This window comes from Kryptolebias marmoratus, linkage group LG24, assembly GCF_001649575.2.
Source record: "Kryptolebias marmoratus isolate JLee-2015 linkage group LG24, ASM164957v2, whole genome shotgun sequence".
In the NCBI taxonomy this organism is placed as follows: Eukaryota; Metazoa; Chordata; class Actinopteri; order Cyprinodontiformes; family Rivulidae; genus Kryptolebias; species Kryptolebias marmoratus.
This window is the reverse complement of record NC_051453.1, coordinates 17,370,277-17,392,266: the sequence shown is the minus strand read 5'-3', so window position 1 is coordinate 17,392,266 and position 21,990 is coordinate 17,370,277. Positions and strand designations below refer to the sequence as shown.

At 42.9% G+C, this 21,990-nt stretch overlaps 3 protein-coding genes across 7 annotated transcripts; 2 read left to right on the top strand and 1 right to left on the bottom strand.

The window, feature by feature from the left end:
- The first annotated feature begins 149 nt into the window (after positions 1-149).
- Positions 150-5,581, top strand: si:dkeyp-117h8.4 (uncharacterized protein LOC572032 homolog). 2 transcript variants are annotated; one of them, XM_017428810.3, is made up of 8 exons: positions 150-330; positions 442-505; positions 1,015-1,094; positions 1,187-1,220; positions 1,315-1,340; positions 1,710-1,779; positions 1,891-3,243; positions 4,715-5,581. In XM_017428810.3, exons 1-8 carry the CDS (start codon positions 256-258, stop codon positions 4,759-4,761), a joined length of 1,749 nt encoding a protein of 582 aa, XP_017284299.1. In that variant the 5' UTR covers positions 150-255; the 3' UTR covers positions 4,762-5,581. The 2 variants fall into 2 exon arrangements, with proteins under 2 accessions (XP_017284299.1, XP_017284300.1); XM_017428811.3 differs by having other exon boundaries at positions 151-330; positions 1,039-1,094.
- On the bottom strand, positions 4,901-16,176 carry ppat (phosphoribosyl pyrophosphate amidotransferase). Its single transcript, XM_017428812.3, has 11 exons — positions 15,575-16,176; positions 9,291-9,357; positions 8,900-9,106; positions 7,575-7,687; positions 7,330-7,475; positions 7,042-7,114; positions 6,806-6,957; positions 6,598-6,725; positions 6,296-6,517; positions 5,826-5,946; positions 4,901-5,738 (listed from the first exon to the last, which is right to left on the bottom strand). Exons 1-11 carry the CDS (start codon positions 15,700-15,702, stop codon positions 5,569-5,571), a joined length of 1,527 nt encoding a protein of 508 aa, XP_017284301.1. The 5' UTR covers positions 15,703-16,176; the 3' UTR covers positions 4,901-5,568.
- Positions 9,790-20,668, top strand: paics (phosphoribosylaminoimidazole carboxylase, phosphoribosylaminoimidazole succinocarboxamide synthetase). Of its 4 annotated transcripts, XM_037974131.1 has the most exons (16): positions 9,790-10,192; positions 10,358-10,864; positions 10,942-10,998; positions 11,092-11,679; positions 12,274-12,336; positions 13,175-13,252; positions 13,522-13,679; positions 16,317-16,356; positions 16,443-16,640; positions 18,618-18,796; positions 18,875-19,054; positions 19,471-19,584; positions 19,680-19,763; positions 19,863-20,043; positions 20,129-20,287; positions 20,377-20,668. In XM_037974131.1, exons 1-16 carry the CDS (start codon positions 9,805-9,807, stop codon positions 20,550-20,552), a joined length of 3,150 nt encoding a protein of 1,049 aa, XP_037830059.1. In that variant the 5' UTR covers positions 9,790-9,804; the 3' UTR covers positions 20,553-20,668. The 4 variants fall into 4 exon arrangements, with proteins under 4 accessions (XP_037830059.1, XP_017284296.1, XP_017284297.1 ...); XM_017428807.3 differs by lacking the exon at positions 12,274-12,336; XM_017428808.3 differs by lacking the exons at positions 9,790-10,192; positions 10,358-10,864; positions 10,942-10,998; ... (2 more) ...; positions 13,175-13,252; positions 13,522-13,679 and adding an exon at positions 15,596-15,733.
- Positions 20,669-21,990: the final 1,322 nt, after the last annotated feature.

Genomic DNA, 21,990 nt, shown 5'->3' with positions numbered 1-21,990 from the left:
AATATAACAAGCTATCGTTCTAATCATTATAATTTTATTGAAGTTTTTTGGTTGTCGTTGACTTTTAGATGATTTAATTGTAAACTATTTGGTAACTGTATCTTCCGAGTTCCTTTGAAGGCATCGCTTGTCTACTGCCCAATCAGATCACGCCGATTTTTAAAGGACGACTTAAACAAAAAGCGCCTTTTTAACTGCTGGCTTGTATTATTTTCATCATAAACCTGAAGAAAATATCTCCTATTAACGCGCAACATGGCGCACATTATTGCACAATTTAACGAGAATAGATTAAAATTTAAAACTTCGCTGGATCGAATTGTAGAAAAGGTTCGTCAATGAACGCCACTGAGTTGTAGCTATTAGCTTCAGTTTAGCTTCCTCGAAAGGCTGTTAAGATTAAAATTAGTTTACTAACATCTGTTATTTTTCTTTCAACAGTACTCAAAAATTAAACATGACGATGGAGGTAAGGAGGTGGACCTCGGCAGTACAAAAATTAGAAGTAAGTGAACTAAAACACTTAAAAACGTGAAGGTTTTAATTAAAACGTAAAAAATAACGAGCAGCATTGTAGTGGATACTGTTTACTGTACTGAAGTTACATTAGATATAATAAAATTATGATTAAGAGCAATGAAAACCCATTATTGTTTTAGTGGATATAAATCTAGTTTTATCTAAAAATGTGTTTGTGTGATGAATGCTCGTTTTGTCGCCATCTATCGGTAATGTACTGCTATTGCCTGCCAACTGAAACAAGCAACACATGTATATGATGCATTTATTTACTATACTTTAATTAAGGAAATAATTGTGGACTCGTGCAGGGTGTCAATCACAAGTTAGCAAGCCCTAAGCATAAATTGCTTTTAATTTTACCCTGATTTATTTTTTAACAAACATTCATGTTTTATTAAAAGACTTGATCCACGTGATTAAGATGTATTTAAATGTTTGTTATTTTTGCTCAAAATTGTTGTTTTATTGATTTTTTTCCTTTGTCTAATTAAGTACCTTTTCCCCCGCATGGTGAAGCACTTGCAAAATACATGGAGGACTCAACGGAAATGCTGGAAACTATGGAGTCAAAGGTCTGGATTACTATATACTGCACACAATGAATGAAGTGCTTTAAGTACAATAACAACACGTATGTATTTAATCACATGTATCATCGCTTTAGAGCCTGACAGATTTGAATGAGGAGTCGTTAAGCGGTAATGGATTCTGATCTCCAATAAAAATTAGCAATATAGATATATTTATGCTTGGTAGTTTGTTTAAATTGGTTTTGTCAACATTTCTCTACAGGACCGAATGTTACAGGAAACTCTCAGGTAAATACAGCTGTACTTATCTGACTTTAGCTCTGAATAAATAACAGGGTGATAGTGTTTTGCCTGTGTCTTTGTCTGTTAGCAAAATATCTCGTGAATCACTGATCAGATTTTAGTAAAACTCAGAAAGTAGTCATTGGTTGCACATCAACAACCGATTACCTTTTAGAGTCAAGTCAATTTAAGATGGCGAATTGACCTTATCTGACTCAAAAATGGATATAACTCAGTCAATTTTGCATATATTGAGCTAAAGCCTGGTGTGGTAGTAGCTTGGAGTCATCCTTAACACATACTTCAAGCACTAACGAATCTTGCAATATTGCAATATAGTGACAGTAGTGATGTATGTTTTTTCTCTGCAATTAGTTGGACTTGACCTATGATGATGATGATGGTGCTGACAGGACTCTACTCAACTCTACCAGTAGCTTTGCAGGTTTGTAAGAACGCCAAAGGAGTTGGTACTTTTTGACGAATATGAGGGGAAATGAGGCAGTCGTTTTAATTTAAGTAACTTTTTTTTTCTTTCTTTTTCTACACCCTACAGAGCTGAAGCAGAGCTCATTGGATGAGAGCTGCAGGGACTTGTCTGAGAGTGAGCTTTTGCCGGAGGACCAAAACGAAGAACTGCAGATGTCTCTGAACAGCCACGGCAACTCTTTGCTGGAGCTCTACCCGAGCATGGTCAGTCGAATCGAGAGAGCCTGTCATCGGCAGCATGTCTCGGAGGCTGCCAGCTCAGTGCTGAGGAGGTACCAAAAATGGCGACAGCGGCCCAAAAGAGACATCTTCAACAGCACCTTCAATGTCTCCAGCAAGTTGCAGCTTAAGGAGAGCTCCAAAAGTCCTGTGAGAAGACTCGAAACAACCCCTCGTCGTGCCCTGCAGACAGTACCCAGTCTGCATGATGGGCAGACTGGAAATTACGTCCCGTCCATTAGACGTCCAATCCGTGTAATGGACTTCTCTCAGACCACTCAGCCCAGAGAGATCTCACTGAATGACACCATCCTGTCTGGGATGTTGCCCCGTAAACAGCTCCCGCTGGAAGAGCGTGTCTCCAAATTCCCCACTGGTCTTTCTCCACCTTCCTATGGCACTTCTAGCTCATCTAAGGACCCATTTCTTTATCTTACAAAGCCTCCAGTCCCTTCTCATTCAGCAGAGTCCACATATTCAAGAGAATCTCCAGCTGTAACCAAGAGACCTGATGTCTACAGCTCTCCGATCAGGCAGAGTCCTTTCAGGGCAAAAATGATAAACGCCTTTAGTAGATCACCTCAAGCTTTTTCAAGAGACCCCCAAGAATACACTGTGGAGCGCAGTTCTAGAGAGTCAGTGAGGCCTAGATCACTGTCTGCGTCTCTGCCCTCCTCTCCAAAGACGCCTGTAGTGCAGCTAAGGATGCTTTACCCCCCATCCTCCCAACCACAGCCAGCCCGAAGACCAGACGGACGCAACAGGCTCAGACGGCACCTGTCCTTCGACTCTTCCCTCCCGCGCACCGCCTCCTACTCGCCGAAGAAAGTAGATGAAGACTTCGTGAAACTCTACCACAAGCTTGTGTGCCAGAATAAGTCGGTTTTCTTCAACAGCCACCCCTGCCGCCTCTGCTCTAGAAGCTCCAAAGTCAGCAGAGGCCACTCTTCCTCGTCCCTGGCAGCGCTCGCCCTGTCGCCCCACCGCTCCGTCCTGTGGAAACGCCACAGGGAGATGGGATCCGACAGCTATCCGCAGTCCAAACGCCACAAGACAGAGATGCCGAGGTGTTGCCTGTCTCCATCCACCGGCGCCTTCGCTTACAGCCCCGGTAAACACAGAACCCAGCAACCCGCAGCGCGTCAGGAATCCTGGATGAGATGGCACCAACGCGTGTCTGCAGAAGAGTCCTATGTCCTGGGTAAGCTCTGTTTAGAAATCAGCATCTTTTACGTGCACTTCCCTCTGAAAGTATTGGCGCAGTTGGGCCAATTTGTTTTCCTTTGCTGTCGATTGAAAACATTTGGGTTTGACATCAAAAGATGAAAATGGAACCAGAGAGCAACATTTCAGCTTTTCTTTCCAGGTGTTATTTGTAACTGAACACCAAATCTTTGGGCGAGCGAAAGTATTGGAACATCCGTCCATTTTCTTTACCCGCTTCTTTCCGTGTCACGGGGAGCTGGTGCCTTTCTCCATCCAGTATTAGAACAGATGGACTTAAATTTAAGAGAATAGAACTTATTATCTAGTTGTAAATCTTTTGCTGCAGCAACATCGAGTGCGTAGTGTGTCCCGATTCTTCGGCGAAGTCCGCATCCAGGCGGACTTCGCCGAAGTATTTACCCACCATTCATTGCTGCATGTGACGTTTTGATTTTTTTAAAAATTATCTTTATTGACAATGAAAGAGTTTTGAATTAAACAACAGAAATATGACAGTGGTGACAGAGCAAGCTGCGTCTGTCACGAGAAAAGCAGTGTTCAAATGTAAAGTATTGACGTAATTCTTGTTTCACTCTGCTGTTCATGTGTGAATACGATCAAACTTTGCTCCGTATTCAACAAGTCAGGACAAAACACATCTGAACAGCCAAATATCTCCTGCAATGACTTTGGAAAGCAAAAATACCTGTACTGTACTTTTAAAATTGCAATGGCACCTTCTTAAAATACCAAAACAGCGACCGGTCCGCTGGTCAATGATGTAACCTGTTCTGTCCCAGTTCTTCAATGTCTGCATGCTTGTAACCTGCGCACACGAACCCTTCTGTGCACTTCGACTGAGTACACACTTCATAGAGGGGCGTAGGGTCTAGTGTGAGTATTGGGACCGGGCCTCCCAATCAGTTTGGTTGCATCCTTTAAAATGGCAGACAAAATGTTTCTCTAGACTGTAGAATGTTCTTTAGCCCTTCCATCACTTTAATAGAGGTTTGTCTGTCTCATCCAAGGAGTTTTAAAACTTGTCTCTACTTTTTTTTTTTTTAGCAAATTCCAGTTTGGCCTTTTTATTCTTCTCGCCAATGTGTAGTTTTAGCATCTGTACGTTTCTGGTTTAGATGGTAATACCTGCTAAAGTTCCTTTTTCCTTCAAAGCTGACAATGTTTCTGTTTATCAGCTGCTGACGTTTTCCTTCCTGTTTGACATCTGTTCCCGAGGACACCCAAAAAAGTTTGGATAAGTTTCCTCGCCTAAACATTTGGTGTTCTGTTACAAGCAATGCTATCGTCTAAGTCTCATATCCGTCTTTCGTCATTAAACAAAATGTTTAGTTGGCAGCAAAAAGAGCTGGCTTCACTGTTCTGATACTCTGAGAGGAGCGTATATGTCTGCTTCTAAATGAAGTAGTGCACTGTTATAAGTTTTTTTTTTTTGCCTCTTTTAACAGGAGATTCACGTGAAATTACAACGATCCGTGACTTCTCTCGCAAGTGATTGGGATGAAGTTAAACGCATGGTGTTTTGCTGGAGGTTTGTCTTCTTCCTGACCCATTTTCCCTCTCAATGAACAGAAACCTGGTTTAAAAAGTCAACATCTGTCGAACTCTTATTAGGCTCTGTTTTCTTTTAATAGCTGGTTGTATTTGTATTGTTAAACTTAATTTTCTATCTAAAATTTAAAATTTTTGGCGCTGTGTTCCATCATTCCTAAAGTTAATACAGATTTTCAAAATCAAAAATACAGTTCAAGACATTTAGAGCAAATGTTCTCAATGCATTCTGTTTATTACAACAGTTTCCCCATCTTCAAGTTTTAAAAGTTAAACATTAAAAATACAGCATGTAAGTTAATTTTAAGTAAAATAAAATAAAGTTGTTTTTCCCCCCACTCTTTGGTCACTTATCTTGTGTGAATTCTAATGCTCCTGATTGTAAACTGCATGGAAAGAAGTGAAGCTGGTTTTAGAGTTGTAACATTACAAGAACAACAAATGTACAAAGATATTATTGGTGTGTTCAGAAAGGTGCTTCTATAATCACACCATCCACTGACAGCAGGTTAAAACAAACAAAGAAATGTCCCAAAGTATAGTGCTGGAAGGCTCAACCATCTTCAGCTTACAGTTCTGAGCAGAGTGATGGTTGTGGAAAAGGTCTGGCTGTAGTTGTGCAACAAAGACAGAAGTAGATAGCAGGACTGAGACTTGAGATCATATCTTTTCCTGTTGAGGAAGCTTGTGCTCTCCCTCCCCAGTGCCGTTTCTGCTGTAGCTCCAGCTGCTCGTGGTGTCGGTACAGCAGTCACCACTCCAGCTCCACGGGGTATTTCCCCGTCAGACAGGCGGTGCAGTGACCCACCATCTTGCCCGAGACGCTACCGGAGCTGATCTTGTCCTTGTTCAAGGAGGCGATTCCCTCCTGAACAGCTGATACGAGACCTTCCACGGTTAGATACTCGACACTGTCAGCCCCTACACAGCAGGGTTATAATAAACAAATAACTACACATTTAAATTCTGCAATGAACATGATGCAACGTATTAGACAAAAAGCCTTACCAATATAACCAGCAATGTCCTTAAACTCTGGCTTGTTGGCAATGAGCTCCTCTTTTGTTGGGATGTTGATGCCCATGTAGCAGGGGAACTTGATGGGAGGAGACGCCACCCTGATGTGGACCTGCCCAACACCAAATATAGATCAATATGAGCAGAGATAGTGTCTGGTAATGCTTTATATTCTGATTGGATGCTTTGTTTTTGAAGCGAACACTTTTATACAAGCAGTTTTACAAAGTCGTTAAATGTTAACAAAAAAAATGTGCATTCACACGTTATTTTTTGAAGAAATCCTGTCAGAAATGTTAAAATTATAATTAAATGGTTGTATTTTATCACCAAGAGAGAATTTTGACAGCATCAAAACAGTTCTTTGTATTAATGCTTCAAAGGTTTAACTAGTTTTAGAATCACTGAGTAAAAGATAGTCTATCAAATCACAACAACTGAAAAAGTTCAATGTAATTAACCTCTGTGGCCCCTGCTTCTCGCAGCAGTTTGATAATGGGGGAGATCGTGTTGCCCCTGACGATGGAGTCATCAATCAGCACCACTCGTTTCCCTGCAAAGTTGTCTGTCAGAACCCCGAACTTCTTGGCCACTCCGAGCTGCCTCAAGCGGGTGTTTGGCTGAATGAATGTTCTGCCAACGTAGCGGTTCTTACACAGAACCTCCGTGTACGGAAGACCGGACTGGAAGGACAAGAAGGGATGCGTTTGTGTGGAAAGCGGTCCACGAGGTGGCAGAACAGCCAGAGGACTTGTAGACGGACCTGATGAGCGTAGCCCAGAGCGGCAGGGGTTGCAGACTCTGGCACAGTGCTGACCACGTCTGCATCTGTTGGAGCTTCAATGGCTAACTGCTGACCGCAACGCTGCCTCACAGTGTACACCATCTGCCCTGCAGCGCATTTATATTTGATACTACATGAAAGCTGTACAGTTAAGAACCAATTATTCAGCAAGTGTGTAAACAAATACCTTCAAATATTGAGTCTGGTCTGGCGAAATAAACGTATTCAAAAATGCAGAAGGCAGGGGGGTCTCCTTCAGGGCGGGGCACAATGGTCAAAGACTGGACGCCGTGTTTGGATATCTGAACAATCTCTCCTGGTAAGACCTCTCTGTAATACCTGAGTGAAGGTGTGAAAAGGTTTTGAACTCACAGAAATGCAGGTTTCAGTATCATAAGAGACTTGATGCAACAAAACGATTACTTGGCACCGATGGACTGGAAGCTGCAGGACTCTGATGACACAACCCACCCTTCTGTGTCCTCCTCTTCTGCACCTAACAAGGAGCAGAGTCGAGTTAATCATCCACCAGGAGCTGTCTGACCTCTGACAAAATCAAAGGCCACCCTGTTCTGTTAAGCTCTTGCGAGGCCAATGCACCACATGAAGGCATTCTATGTTTCTTGCCATATTAGAGGAAGTGCCACCTCTGAGTTTTGATGTAATCTTGTTGACAGACAAACAGCCCGCTCACATGCATGATTTAAATACCTGTGCTGTGGAGTTTAGAGATGGGAACAAGCCTTCCAATGCAGAGGGGGCGATTCCCGTAAGGGTCACGCACTGCATAGACGACATCTTTGAACATGATCAGCAGTGAGTATGACGTAGGAGTTTCAGTCATCAGGTTCTTAATCCTGAAATTTAAATGAAAAACAAACCAAGAAGGCATTTAAAGGATGTAGAGAAAAATTAAACTCAGCAGATTTATGCAACATGGGGTCTTTTCCACTCACCTTGCAACCCAGTCAGGCGTGTCCAGCTCCTCCATGGGCGGAGTCAACGCCAGCAGCTGGGTGATGAGCTCACTGTCTGAGCCAGTGGAGAGGCCCACACCGTGGCGCATTACCTGCACAACATAATACAACTCATTCGGTGGATATACAGAACTGGTACTTTAAATAAACAAACTGTTCACGCCTTTTCTTTGTATATGACCAATTAAACATATCTAATGAAAAATCTATATATATACCAACTTATAATAGATAAAAATTTGTCTCAATTAACTGAGAGCACCTGAGAAGAGGCATTCATTTTACTTCATCAAAACAAGCTGAAAGGAAGTGTACTGGTAACCACCTATAGCTCCACCAATGAGAGATTTAACACCGCATCACAGTGTGGTTTGCTGACTGCTGAGCTGATGACAGAAAACAAATAAATCACTGTCTGATCCCTGCACTCTCTCAAGGGTATCTTCAGTCTGAGATGTCTCATTATGGCCAAGAACAAACGAGGCAGCGCACACCCTGGCCGTGAACTGTTTGCTCTCCTGCCCTCCAGGAGGTAAAACAGGTGCTTAGGCTTAAAAACAGCTCTTTTCCTTGGGCTCCCAGATCCACGAACAGCTAATCTTAATTCTGTACTTTTACAAACAGTTTAATGCTGTGGTCACCATCGGACTGATTAGTGGTTTCAAGGTTTACCAAGGTGTTAAACATTCATGCCGTCTTAAACCACAATTTTCTGTCACACTGTTTCTCAGGTTTAAATGCCTTTTGATGAGATACCAGAGACAAAGTAGGTGTTTTTGTGTTTGTTTTGTTAGCAACAAGCTACAAAAAACATTGTTAAAACTAGCTAATTACTACTAACATCAGCTCATCAGGCTGTCAGCGTTACTTTTCTGCTGTTCCGCTGTAATACAGGCATTACTTTTAGATTTATAAATAAAATATAATTAAATCTTCCCACTGATTCTCGTGTTTTAGCTGATGCTATATTTAAATTAGGTTTAATTGATTTTCAATGCTTGTGCTTAAATTTAAATCTCAGCCTTGTTTGTAAATATTATCATAAATAAAAATGTTATAAATTTTAAAAAAAGCTGATCACTGTGGTTTAAAATGTGTCCTGAGAGCAGGAAAAAGCAGACACTGACTTTAAACAGATTGCCTGTCAACGTGTTCACTTGGCATTGCTTTTATGTGGTGGATTGCTGAAACTTTTTAGGTCTTTGCACTCTAATTTCATTGATGCAATAAAAACAAAAAGGTATTCATTTATTAATTCATTCGATCCACTGCAGCACATTTTCCCTGCACAAGCAAAGGCTCACCTTTTTCCGGAGAGCACGGGCATTAACTAACTCTCCGTTGTGTGCTACAGCAATCTTGCCGTGCAGCGTATCCACCACAAAGGGCTGGCAGTTCTGCAGCTCCGAGATCCCGGTAGTTGAATAGCGTGTGTGACAAATACCAAGGTTACCATAGCGCAGTTTCAGAAGAGCCTCGGGTGGGAAAGCGGAGCTCACTAATCCCATGCCCTGTGAAATGCCAGGAGGGATCATCGTTTTTAATTAGTCTGCACACAATAAAAACTATGGCAATGTATGACACTACGCAACAACGTGCAGCTTTCACAATGAAAATAAATCTCCTGTAATTGAAGCATGCTGTTTTTGAATGAGTGAATTGAACATTAAGGTGGTTCTGTTCATAAACTGTTACCTTGTGGCTTGTGTATGTGGGGGGGCTGGCTCCATTGCTCGTGACAACGCCAGCACTTTCTTGACCCCTGAGAAAACAAGCAACGTATAAATTACAAAATATCAATGGGGAGTGCAAATCAGGACAAATTATCTGCAAGACTGAGCATGAATCAGTGTTCAGTTCTTCTGTGTAATATTGTGCCTTGAGGGAGATCAAACTGGTCTGACTTGATCAAAAAAGAAGAAGAAGAAGAAACAGAAATGAGGAACAAGGCAAAAAAAACTAAAGTGCTTTTCTGATGTGGAACTGCCATATATGGAGAGTCGTCTTGCTGCAGTTTCAGTACATTTACCAAGCTGCTTCTCAGATTACAGCTGATCCCTCCCCCTCTGCACACAGCTTAAGCCAGTGGTGAGGCTGCTTTTCAGCATGGAGGCGTTGCTTTCAGGCTTAACCGCCTGGTTGCCTAGGGAACCGGGCAGCAGAGACAGGGGGGCTGGGGAAAAGAAAACGTTTCCAGGTCAGCTCAAACATGGAGAGAGGAGCAGAGAGACAAAGAGGAGAAGATAGAGAGGTGGTGGAGGAAAAAGGCTCGGTGGAAAGGCAGTGGGGGGAGACAGAAGTGCTGGCTCTGATATCAGTGTGGGATGAGATAGGAGCTCAGCATGTAGCAGAGAGCAGAGCCACATTCGAGTTGATCTCAGAGCGTCTGAGGCGGCTCAGTGTTGCACGCAGCTGGAAGGAGTGTCAGGCCAAGAGCAGGAGCCTGGGACTTCAGAGCAGGATGCCTGACGCAGCAGCAGGCACATCCACTAACTATGGCCCAGGACTGGATGGAAGGCTGGTGGAGGGCTGGGACAAAGATGTGGGTAATCAAAGAGGTATCTACCCACCCTCTGTCTCAATGCCAACGCATGAAGGTAAATCTGGGTTCGACACAAACTGTAGCACAGCCAAAGACATGCACCTATTCTTATACTGACAGAACATGTTTGCTTGCTTGCTCTACAAAGGCTGATTCAGCAATAATGTAAATTTTCTAAATGAGAGTTTTGACAAAGATAAAAGTGTGTGCATCTCTGCAGGAATCAAGAGTCGAATCCATCCAACACTTCCGTACAGTCCAAATGTGGCTGAAGAAGGGGGACGCCACTGGACAGACGATGAGGTGCGGGCGCTGCTGTGCGTCTGGGCTGACCAGAACATTCGGGAGCGCTTGAAAAGCACCCTGCGCAACAAGTGCATCTTCCAGGAGATGGCCCGTCAGATGCAGAGAAAGTTCGGGGTGGTGCGCAACTGGAAACAGTGTCGAACCAAATATAAAAACTTGAAATACGACTACAAGACCGCTAAAAGCGCGCACGCGGCCAGAGGCAGAAGCAGCAGCAGCACGGGGAGCCCTGGGAAGTACATGAAGTTTTTTGAGGAGGTGGAAGCGATCCTGCTCAACCAGGGACTGGAAAATGGGACCGTGGAAATGCAGAGGAGGCTGTACAACGGCGACACGGCAGCAGAGAGGCTACAAACACCACCAGGCAACATACGACAGATGACAGCTGCAGACAGCGAGATTGTCATAGAAATTGATGATGGTCGGTATTTATGATACAATCCACACCCACTAGTAGTCTTAGAATCCACCATATTAAATTTTTCATTTTATTTCTAGATGACAATAGTGATGAATATGATGATGGAGAAACAGAAGCCCAATGGAGAGGCACAGGTAGGACAAAATGCACCTGCCAGATCTCAAATTTAGCAAATTCCGCAGTAGGAGTAAAGTTTGTTTTTTTCCCTTTATCTTCTTTTTTACCAGAAGTCCACTTAACACACGCGGATTCATCAGGGCCTGGCCAGTTCCATGTGGTCACAGTTTCAGACACGGGCCGAAACTGGAGTGACCAGGAAGTGCAAGCTCTGATTCAGGTCTGGTCCGACGAGCGCATATGTAAGCAGCTGGAGAGCTCAACCAGAAAGAGGGACATCTTCGTCCAGATCGCCAATAAGTTAATGCAACAAGGCATCGAACGTGACTGGAAGCAGTGCCACACCAAGTACAAAAACCTCAAGTACCTTTACCGGTCCCTTCAGAGGGGCAAGGCCGACGAAGCTGAGCGAAAACGCATCATGAGGTTCTACGACGAAGTGGACGCCATTATGACTCACCCTGCTAATGGATCGCCACGTGAAGCAACAGCTGCTGACCCCAGACATTCAAGCACAATTACAATTTTACAGGGCTGTGAGGAAAACCAGCAGGATGACGTGTACTTGATTAACACGGAGCCGGCAGCAGACGAGAGAACTTGTAGCTCTGATTCTGTCTCGTCCATGGCCACCGATGTAGCATCAGACCCAGACGATCTGAGGATGCATCACGTGGATCAACCCCACAGAATGACGAGTGAGCTGATCGCCTTTTATTTACTCACCAATAAGCATTTCGTCATTATTAAAAACAAAAGTAAAGACTAAAAAAAAAATCCAAATGTTTATTCTTTTAGCTTCAGAATAAGATTAAAACATTCACCTTAAGCTGAATGAATACACATGAACACTACTGCCAGGCAAAAACAGATTAATTTTGAATTTAATGTTTGTTTAAACAAATCTCCCTGTCAAATATCACTTAAAAGAAGGACAAAAACATTGTTTTTACTTTGAAAAATTAAAGGCCTGGCGTTCTTGAATGAATGCATATCGCTCGCTAGTGATAGTTTTACACTTAAGATCATCTTATGTTAAGAAATGATGGAGTTGAGGCCGTTTTAGTCAGATCTTGAAAATAATGTCGTCACGCTCAGAATGTGCGCTGTGTATCCACAGAATCCCTTCAGTGGATTTAGATATTTTGCTGACAGAGCTGACTATCAATATCAAAACTCTTGCACAAACTGTTCGTGCTCGGAATCTGTTTGGGGGATCAGTCTTACGAACACCAGGTTTGAGGTGAATGTGGTTAAAATTGACTGGATCAAAGACGTTTTTGTCGTTTCAGCTGAATCGGATCGACTCCTGAAGTTAGTGAGTTGTGGATGCACAGATGTGGATAAATTTGTTGGTACGTCACAGCTCACTGAAACGATGCTTCATATTTTGTGAAGTCATTCAGTTAAAATCAATCGACTAATGTACATCTGAATTCTTTCAGGATGTAATAAAGTAAACAATGTTTGCCCTTAATTAGTATCACAGGTACCTTTAAGCTTTTCATTGGACATTTAAAGGGAACAAACATGCACTGGGTACTGTTTATTGTTGTGTGCCACACTGAACATAGAGCAAAGAAAGCAAAATGAGGGAGTTGTTTTAGATGCTCAAAAAAGGAGATTAGACATCCATGTTAAAGGTAAAGACTACAGGACCATCTTAAAGTTCCTGAGATCACAGGTGCCAGCTGAACTCCAAGGCCAAGATACGTTACTTTCTGACTGCACTGTGGAGCACGAGGACCCAGGAGGGCTCCACTTTTAGCAGGAAAACACACAAAAAAAAACCCAGCAAAAATTAACCAAAATGTATGCTGACAAGCCCAGAAGTTTCTGGGACTAATGAGATAAAAGGTGGCGCTTTCTGGACAGTCACATTAGTTTTTTTTTTTGTTGTTTTTGTTATTGTAGATGGGTACCAACAAATTTCTACATGTCTGTACTTCTAATGGTTACTTTTTGCAAGTTTCATCAAAATTTACCCCACTGGGTCATGAGATAATTTGGTGACAGACCCGTACACACACACACACAGACAAAAAAACAATTATTGTTCACCTTCACATTTTGGCAGCGAGCAATAATTGTAGTTATTCTAGGTAAATATCTCAACACTGACAATACCACTACTTTTCATTAAAAGGTCTACGAGTGTTCTTTTAACTCTTTTCGGTTGTATGCTGTGTGCAGGCCCTCCTGACATGTCGGCAGAAAAAGACGTCACTTTATCAGCTAACAGAGGAATGAAGAGGAAAACTGTGGATCAAGGTTTGAAATGTGTCTCCTTCTGTTATCAATGCGCGGGTCACACGATGTCCACAAATGACTGAAGCCTTCTGTCTCAGTCCCATGATTTGCCATGGAGTTTGACAATGAAACTACAAACACACGCATTATGTGTTTTTTGTTACATACAGTACACAATTAAATCAACTGTAAAGTAAATCATGTATGAAGTACTACAAGTTGGATGTAACAATAAGTACCGGTAAGAAAAGCTTTTATTCAACTAAGCGCCATTATGTTTTTATTTTCAGACTCCGCAGGCCAGACACCAGCTAAACAACTGAAGACTGGCCGTGATGCTGCTGATAAAGTGCAGGCCCAGTGCAAAGAGGAGCAGGAGCACATCCCGATAATAAAGATCAAATCTGTCTGTTCAATGGCCCCTCCTAATCCATCCCCACAAACACAGGTAATATCACTAACCTACCTACTGATATGATCCAGTATCTAAGATAAGTAGCATTGACACAGACAAAGATGTTCACAGAACTTCTTAAATTACTATTTTATACAGCCTTATTCTGATTTTAAAGGGAGTCTCTCGTGTTTTTGAGCTTCCGCAACAAATACGCTGACATACACTGACTGACATTATCATTATTGTTTATTATGTCTTTGCCCGTGTTTGTAAGTTTTTCGGTACTGTCAGCAACATATTTCATGAACCACTGAACAAATTTTATTGAAACTTTCAGGAAGTTATCATTAGATGTGCATCTACAACTGATCAACGTTTGGAGCCAAAGCAATTCAAGATGGCGAACACAGCCAACTGGCCTTAGATAACACAAAGACACGGAGCTAAAATTTGGTGCGGTAGCAGCTCAACACATACTCCAAGCACTATGCATTGTGCGACATCTTCGTTTAAAACCTTGCATTCCCTGCTAGATCCAAATCACGTGACTGTGTGCTGGGCACCAAGCTTTCTTGAAGTCCTTAGCAGAGGTGCTGGAAGGTGCTCCAGCTGGGGACTCCATCATTCTGCTGGGCGGACTTCAATGCCCATGTGGGTAACGACTGTGTAGCCTGGAGGGGCATGACTGGGAGGAATGGCTTCTCTGATCTGAACCCGAGTGGTGTTCTGGTACTTGACTTCTGTGCCAGACACAGTTTGTCCATAATGAACACCGTGTTCGAACATAAGGGTGTACATTGGTGCACATGGCACCAGGATACCCTAGGCCGCAGATCAATGACAGACCTTGTAATCCGATCAGCGGCTGGACACACAGGTGAAGACAGGAGCGGAGCTGTCAACTGATTACCACCCTCTGGTGAGTTGGATCAGACAGTGGGGGAAGATGACAGACAGACCCAGTAGACCCAAGCATGTAGTTAGGGTGAGACATTTTGTTATCTGAGAGAGACTTTGAGTAGAGCTGCTGCTCCTCCACATCGAAAGGAGCTAGTTGAGGTGGTTCAAGCATTTAGGAAGGATGCCCCCAGACACCTCCCTAGGGAGGTGTTCCAGGCATGTCAAACTGGGAGGAGACCCTGGCCATGATGGAGAGACTATGTCTCTTGTCATACCCGGGAACGCCTTGGAATCCTCCAGGAAAAGTTGGAAAAGGGTGGCTGTGTAAGTAGATGTCCAGGCCCCCCGCTCAAGCTGCTGCCCCCCCTGTGATCTGACTCCAGGACAAGTGGCAGATAATGGACGGATGGAGTAGCTGAAAGTCACTCATAACACACAATCTGAGCACTAACAGATCCTGCAAGTTATTGCATAAGTTTGTGCATATTTACGAGGTTTGACAAAAATGGCTGCGGCTTTGTTCCTTCTCTACTTTGGCATGAAATGCTGAAGATACGCATTCCTTCAAAGACTGCTAGGCCTTTAGGACTACTATATTTTAAAGAAAAAAACAGTGATTTAAATTTTATATTTCACTACTTTTAGGCCACAACAACAGAACATATTTAGGTCCTGAACTGGTTAAGAGAATTATAAATTTGGTCTGATCTGATTATTAATAGTTGTATATAAAAAAAAAACTTTTCACATTAGAGGCCCCAAACCCTGCCAAAACCCAGAAGTAAACTCAACCTGACACTTTTAGCGTTAAAAAGGCACCTTAAATACCTGGTTTAGTAGTTTTCTTTACGTTAAATGCAAAATACAAACTAGAACTGACTGTATTTTTTATTTAAAATATAAAAAACACACTTAATTCATGCTCAGAAACGACCAGCGACACATTTAAACCTAAAGTCCGCCCCTGCACGAGGAGCTAAGAGCTCGTCTGTGATATGTTATCGACCCTTCCAGCAGCTCCACGTGCACACCTTTACGTTACTTACCTGTGCTGCAACGCCACCAGTCCCAGAGTCAGGACCTGAGCCACTTCCAGCTGCGTGGGCCACTCTCCCGCAGCGACACAGCCGAAGACCCCGCACTCCTCCCCGATACCGGACTCCTCAAACTCCATCCCGCCGCCGCCGCCGCCGTCGGTCCACCCGGTAACGCCAAAAAACAACGGTCTCGTGCCTGCTTGCCCGCGAGCAAACGGCGTGCGCGCGCACGTAGGGAGTGTTGACCAAACACGTGCTTCGGCGATCTCGATCTACGGGGTCAGCGGACACTGTTTTTACCTTGCCATCACGAGTCCGATAAAGAAGAGCTAAAAAAAGTCGATATTTTTAGAAAAAAAAAACTAGTAAAAACCAGCCATGAGAACTGTTATCAGAATTTCCTCTGAGTAGATTTGGTAAAATCGACACGTGGTATTACCAAATTGTGCTGTTTGGTTCTTTATGTTTTTCTCTTTACTTGTCTCTTTTTTAACAAATCGATCCTCTAATCACAGAAAACATGGAGGTACTTCAAAGTTTTTCTGCTCGTTAAGTTTGAGCGTCCCATAGCCACGTGGTAATCGATGCGCCGCTGTGATTGGCTGGAGGAATCGTTTTGATCGATTTGATTGGCTGGGAGCGGACTTATGACACGGCCCTGATTTCCTCCCCTCTCCTGCTGCATGCCCGCGGCGCGCGCCTCCTTGCAGCTTCTCCCAACTTTCTGTGGCGTATTTTTTTTGTCTTTCAGGACAGTTCAAAAGCGAAAAACGCCATGGCCTCCACCGCAGGTACTGTATAGATATTAATCCACATTTTAAATGCTAAATTTTAAAAAAGCGCACAGTCTGATTTGTTTGCATGCGCACGCTTTCAGAGTTAAACCTTGGCCAGAAGCTCAACGAGGGGAAGACAAAGCAGATTTTTGAGCTGGTGGACCAGCCCGGACTGGTTCTGGTCCAGTCCAAAGACCAGATCACCGCGGGGAACGCTGCTAGGAAGGATCAGATGGAGGGCAAGGCTGCCATCGCCAACAAAACGACGTGCTGCGTGTTTAAACTCCTCCAGGAATCTGGTGAGGACTCTGAAAAGTTGGCAAGTCCACTCAAACAAACACTCTGCTCTGCAGGTTCCTGAGAGCAGGAGTGAGGCAGATGAGTGATACTCACCCTGAAGGAACGTTCACATACATTCTGCTCCAAATAAATACAACCCACAATGCTGCAAAAATATCATTTAACAAAGTTCAGGGGTCTGCAGACTGTGCCTTCACAGAACCTCTAGTGGCTCCTTGTAACTTCGACTGAAGATGACATGAACCTGAGTAATTAAATTTAAAGGAAGCAAAGCAAGACATCAAACATAAAACAAGTTAATCCCGAACTACATCAAATGGTGCAATCTGAAAGAGTTTACTCTGGTAGTTTTCCAGATGTATTGATATGCAGTTTTGGAATGCGGGTCTGCACTTAGTGTAAACAAGGCTGAATCCATCAAAAACGAAAAAAGACTTGGCTCTTATAAACGCGGTGTCCTAAAACCATATCAGCTTTAAATACGCTGATCAGTGTTTTTGATTAGAATTTTTGTTCTTCTAACACAATTTCAACATCATTGTGTGTTTGAGGGTTAATGTAGCTGAAACCTATCAGGGGTTTAGTGAGAGTTGTTAGAAAACTGCAAATATTCCTCATCTTTGTTTACAACTTGTTACAAACCTGACTGCTGATTTTGCTCATTTATTTAAAATTATGCTCTAGCCTCTTGGTAGTGAATGATGTGTATATAGTGGTTAGATTATACAGATGTACAAAAAATTCAAATCAGGATCTTTAAAAAATTGGATATTTTGACATCTATTATGGTTTTAAGCTGTCCGGTTAAATAACAAGTGTTTTTTTTTTGTTGTTTTTTTTGAAGACATTAACGTCTTTAAATAACCTGCAAACTGGTCATTTTATGTTAACTATTTTTGAGACATTAGCGTTTGAAACAAGTATTTTTGTATAATTTCATACACAGAACTATATTGTTTATTTACATAAACTCTAAGTGCCACAATGCAACATAAGCTAGTATAGCTATACAGTATTTAAAATAAAAAAGTTTTATCTTAATTTTAAGGGTCAAGTAATTTTTGTGGCTTTTCTTTTTTTTTTTTTTTTTTTTTGGGGGGGGGTTTAAGGAAAAAAAAAAACCTACTGGAGTTTTTGTGAGCAGCACAAAACCCCAACGCTGGTTTGAAAAGGTCAGCAAAGTCTTCATAGGATAACAAAGGTCCCCTTTAATGACTTCAGGTCTGATTGTTTGATGTGAAATTCCAAACATGGATTTCTAAAGCCAACACTGGGAGACTGTAAGCTGATCGTGTAGTCATGCTCACACGTGTAGACGGACGCATCCATGACTGTCGTAATTTTCTTTATCTAGAAGTAATTGGGTAATTTGCAGCCATGTGCCACTCACGAGTTTGGCGTTCCGGCCGAGCTGTGGTAATGGCTGTCTTGTGACTTGGTGTCTATAATTCACCACAGCGTGACCAATCGTATCCCACTTAACCAAAACTTCATCATCGCCCAAACGCAGTAACGTTTTTGCCCCCGACTGTGTGCGTGTTTGTCTCTCAGCAAAATTTCTCATGAGCCATCGAACAGATTTAAATGAAACTTGCTGAAAGTCTACACCTGATTGACTTTTGCAGTTGGTCCTATTCAAGATGGCTGCCACAGAGTTCTTCACACATACTGAGCATGACCTCTCACGATATTGCATCAGACTGACCTTGATTAAAATGTCTACAGCTCCCCCAATTCTCAACGCAACATGATTTTTAGTTTAAACTGATCTGGCATGGAAGGCAGCGGGCGATTATGCTGCATTCAACTTGGGCATGAATTTGTCTCACTAACAGGAAAAAAATCGTTTGTAGTTCTGTGAGTTGCACAGCAAAGCAAAACAACTGAGGTGCGTTACGAGGAAAATGAAGATGTCAGTAGGACAATGTAAGTGGAGGCTGCTGTGTAGTTTTTTGACCCCCCTCCCTGTTTTCCAGGCATTAAGACCGCCTTTGTGAAGCAGCACTCGGACACTGCGTTTGTCGCCGCCCACTGCGAGATGATTCCCATTGAGTGGGTGTGTCGGAGAGTGGCAACTGGGTCCTTCCTGAAGAGGAATCCAGGAGTCAAAGAGGGGTACCGTTTCGCCCCCCTGAAGATGGAAATGTTCTTTAAAGTAAGCCTCGCGGCTCGTCCGAATGGCGCCCAATAATGTGTCTTAAGCATGTGCGCTGAATGACTGTTCTGGTTTAAGGATGATGCCAACAATGACCCTCAGTGGTCAGAAGAGCAGCTCCTGGCTGCTAACTTCTCTCTGGCTGGGCTCTCTGTCGGTCAGTGTGAGGTGGACATCATGAACCGCAGCACGGTGGCCATCTTTGAGATTCTGGAGAAGGCTTGGGCCACTCAGAACTGCACCCTGGTGGACATGAAGGTAAGCCAACGTCACCCTCTGCTGGTGTCTCACTGATTTTAACGCTGACTGACATTTTTACCGAAAGGCGAAGGCAGACAATATTCTCTACAACTGATTAACTTTTGGTATCAGTCCAATTTAAGATGGCTAATTCACATCAACCAACACATAAAAGGCCACAACTCGGTCAGTTTTACAGATATTGAGCTGATATGATTGAATTTTATGTGGTAGTAGCTGAGTATCATCCCTTACATCTTTTCTGAGTGTGACATCTCGCCTGAGATTAGAGTAACATTTGACCAAAATGGCTACCACTGTCATTTCCCAACATTCAGCGATCTTGGTGTCAACCTCTGGCTCGAAAGGCAGCGGGCGTTATGCGCTCCTTCACAAATTGCAAGGCCTTTCGTTTTGTTCCTCTTTGCTCGTAGATCGAGTTTGGTGTGAACGTGAAGACACGAGAGATCGTCCTCGCTGACGTGATCGACAACGATTCATGGAGGCTGTGGCCCGCCGGAGATCGGAGCCAGCAAAAAGATAAGCAGGTCAGAGCTTTTATTTGCCTTTTTTTTTAAATGTAATTTTATTGGCTTTCAGTGAAATGTAAAACAGTGAAACCCTTTTTTCTCTAACTTTCCAGGTGTACCGAGACCTAAAAGAAGTTACTCCAGAAGCTATGCAAATGGTGAAGCGAAACTTTGAGTGGGTTTCTGAAAGGGTGGAGGTATACCAAGCCCCCCCGTCTTAAGGCTCTTATTTGGTTTAGTTTTCCAACAATGTAAGAACATGTTTATGTTGTTTAATTGGATTTGTGTGTTTTTAGCTGCTGCTGGAGCCCAAGGCCAGGGGCAGGGTGGTGGTCCTGATGGGCTCTACCTCAGACATGGCGCACTGTGAGAAAATCAGGAAGGCCTGCACCTCCTACGGGATCCCCTGCATCCTCAGGGTCACCTCGGCACACAAGGGTCCAGATGAGACTCTCCGGATCAAAGCAGAATACGAAGGTGTGCGTGAATTTTGAACACCCGCTTGTTTGACGGGGCGATTTTCTAACATATCTTGATATTTCAAACGCGTTTTTTTTGTCAGGTGACGGTGTCCCGACCGTATTCGTGGCTGTCGCCGGCAGGAGTAACGGCCTCGGGCCAGTGATGTCTGGAAACACCGCTTCTCCTGTCATCAACTGTCCTCCTCTCACTCCAGACTGGGGAGCTCAAGATGTGTGGTCATCTCTCCGTATGCCGAGTGGTGAGCAGAAACGCAGACGTGTGCTTCAACATCATGAAGGCTTACCCGTCGTACCCACCGAGTTTCTTCTCCTTTCGTTTTCTCCGCAGGCCTCGGCTGCTCCACAGTCCTTTCTCCCGAGGCTGCCGCTCAGTTCGCAGCGCAGATCATCGGCTTGAGCAATCACCTGGTGTGGTGCAAACTGAGGGCTTCCATGCTCAACACCTGGGTCTCCCTCAAGGTTGCGGATCAGAAACTACAAGCCTGCAGCCTCGATGTGGCTTAGACCAATCTGTGCTCTCTTCCCGAAGTGTCATGCCTTAGTTTTGCCCAGTAACCTTAGATGTTCCTTGCACACAAATCATTCCATTAAGTCACTAATAAATAAAAGCTCCATAATTATGTCTGTCTGTTTAATTAATAGAATACTTTTTTTTTTCCTGATAAATGTCATAAAGAGAGGGGAAAAAACATAACAAAAAAATGGTGTCATTTCCATTATTCAACCCTTTTTTTCAATGAACCTGTTCCAGTTTTTCTGACTCTGCTGGTTCACTGTTACAAGTTAGACCTTTTACTATGACTATGAAGCACTTTTCCTTATGTATGGATTTATCATTGCCACGTTTATATTTTGAGTGTAACTAGTTCTGCTAACCGTATCTGACTAACAAGAGTTCAAGTCTCTCGAACTGGGGTTTTGTGGAAATGTTCTAAAAAAAAAAAAATCTTACCTGTTGTGGATATTTCTTTAAACAGCCTCAGTTTGGAGAAATGGAGTTTTGACTTTGAACAGACTGAGCAGCTACTCTGTGGGGCCAAGACCAAAGTAGCTTCAATCTCAAACATTTTAATACTCCTCTTTCCAACTTCAATTTATACATTTTATACCAGTGTTTCACATTACTCACTTCTTTCAGCATACAAATTATGAAATTCCGACAGGAAGTTCCTCAGAAGTGGTGCAGCTAGCTGCCGCTGCCGTTTGTGCTTTCAGAAAAACAGAATTCGGTGTAAACGACTAATGTGAAACTTACGTTTATGTAAAAGATTTATGTTCACATGAAGAGTTGTGGAAAATTTTGAGATGTGTTTTAGGACCATAGCTATCTGTTTTAGCCTCTCTTGGGTTAGCTGTTAGCTTGTTTGACCTGATAAGGATAGTTTGGCCATTTTTGTAGTGATTTTTTACCAAATGGTTATCAATAGTTAGCATCTATCAGCTGTGACATCATTAGGAACCGAGGAGGTCCTACAGTAGGCTAACAGCGAGCTGGACTGGTGCCTTCTTTATAGTGTATATAGAGGTTTTGTTTTTGCTAACATGGTGATTTTTTTCACAATAGTTGTCATTTTTGAGCTTGAATTGTTTCATTGGCCTAAAAAGACACTTTAAAGAAGGCCCCAGTATGGCTAACCTCTACTCTGAGTACCTATCAGGGGTGCCACCAGGGGGGTAGGAGGCCAGGATGTTATATGTATAACTTTTTTTTTACAGACATAAATTTAGGAGAGGACAAGTTTGAATAGGTAGTGGCTCCCCTGCTACCCATTGATAACTATTTGACAGACCATTTTAAAATGGCCAAACTATCTCTTTAAACTCTCATTTCTCCAAACTGAGGTTTTTTAGTGCGCTATCTACAACAGGTAAGATATTCACGTTTCATATCGGTTTAACAGAATCTAATATCAAAGATCTATTACTTTTGCATTTTCCTTGT

Bases quoted from the DNA above. Each gene is read 5' to 3' on its own strand.
- ppat (XM_017428812.3), bottom strand. From the start codon at position 15,702: ATGGAGTTTGAGGAGTCCGGTATCGGGGAGGAGTGCGGGGTCTTCGGC. The intron at 7,476-7,574 runs GTGAGTGGAAAA...TTTAAATTTCAG, and splicing joins ACGCCTGACTGGGTTGCAAG to GATTAAGAACCTGATGACTG. The intron at 7,115-7,329 runs GTATTTAAATCA...GCTCCTTGTTAG, and splicing joins CTCTAAACTCCACAGCACAG to GTGCAGAAGAGGAGGACACA.
- paics (XM_037974131.1), top strand. From the start codon at position 9,805: ATGGAGAGAGGAGCAGAGAGACAAAGAGGAGAAGATAGAGAGGTGGTG. The intron at 18,797-18,874 runs GTAAGCCTCGCG...TTCTGGTTTAAG, and splicing joins AGATGGAAATGTTCTTTAAA to GATGATGCCAACAATGACCC. The intron at 19,764-19,862 runs GTATACCAAGCC...GTGTGTTTTTAG, and splicing joins GGGTTTCTGAAAGGGTGGAG to CTGCTGCTGGAGCCCAAGGC.
- si:dkeyp-117h8.4 (XM_017428810.3), top strand. From the start codon at position 256: ATGGCGCACATTATTGCACAATTTAACGAGAATAGATTAAAATTTAAA. The intron at 506-1,014 runs GTAAGTGAACTA...TGTCTAATTAAG, and splicing joins CGGCAGTACAAAAATTAGAA to TACCTTTTCCCCCGCATGGT. The intron at 1,780-1,890 runs GTTTGTAAGAAC...TACACCCTACAG, and splicing joins CTCTACCAGTAGCTTTGCAG to AGCTGAAGCAGAGCTCATTG.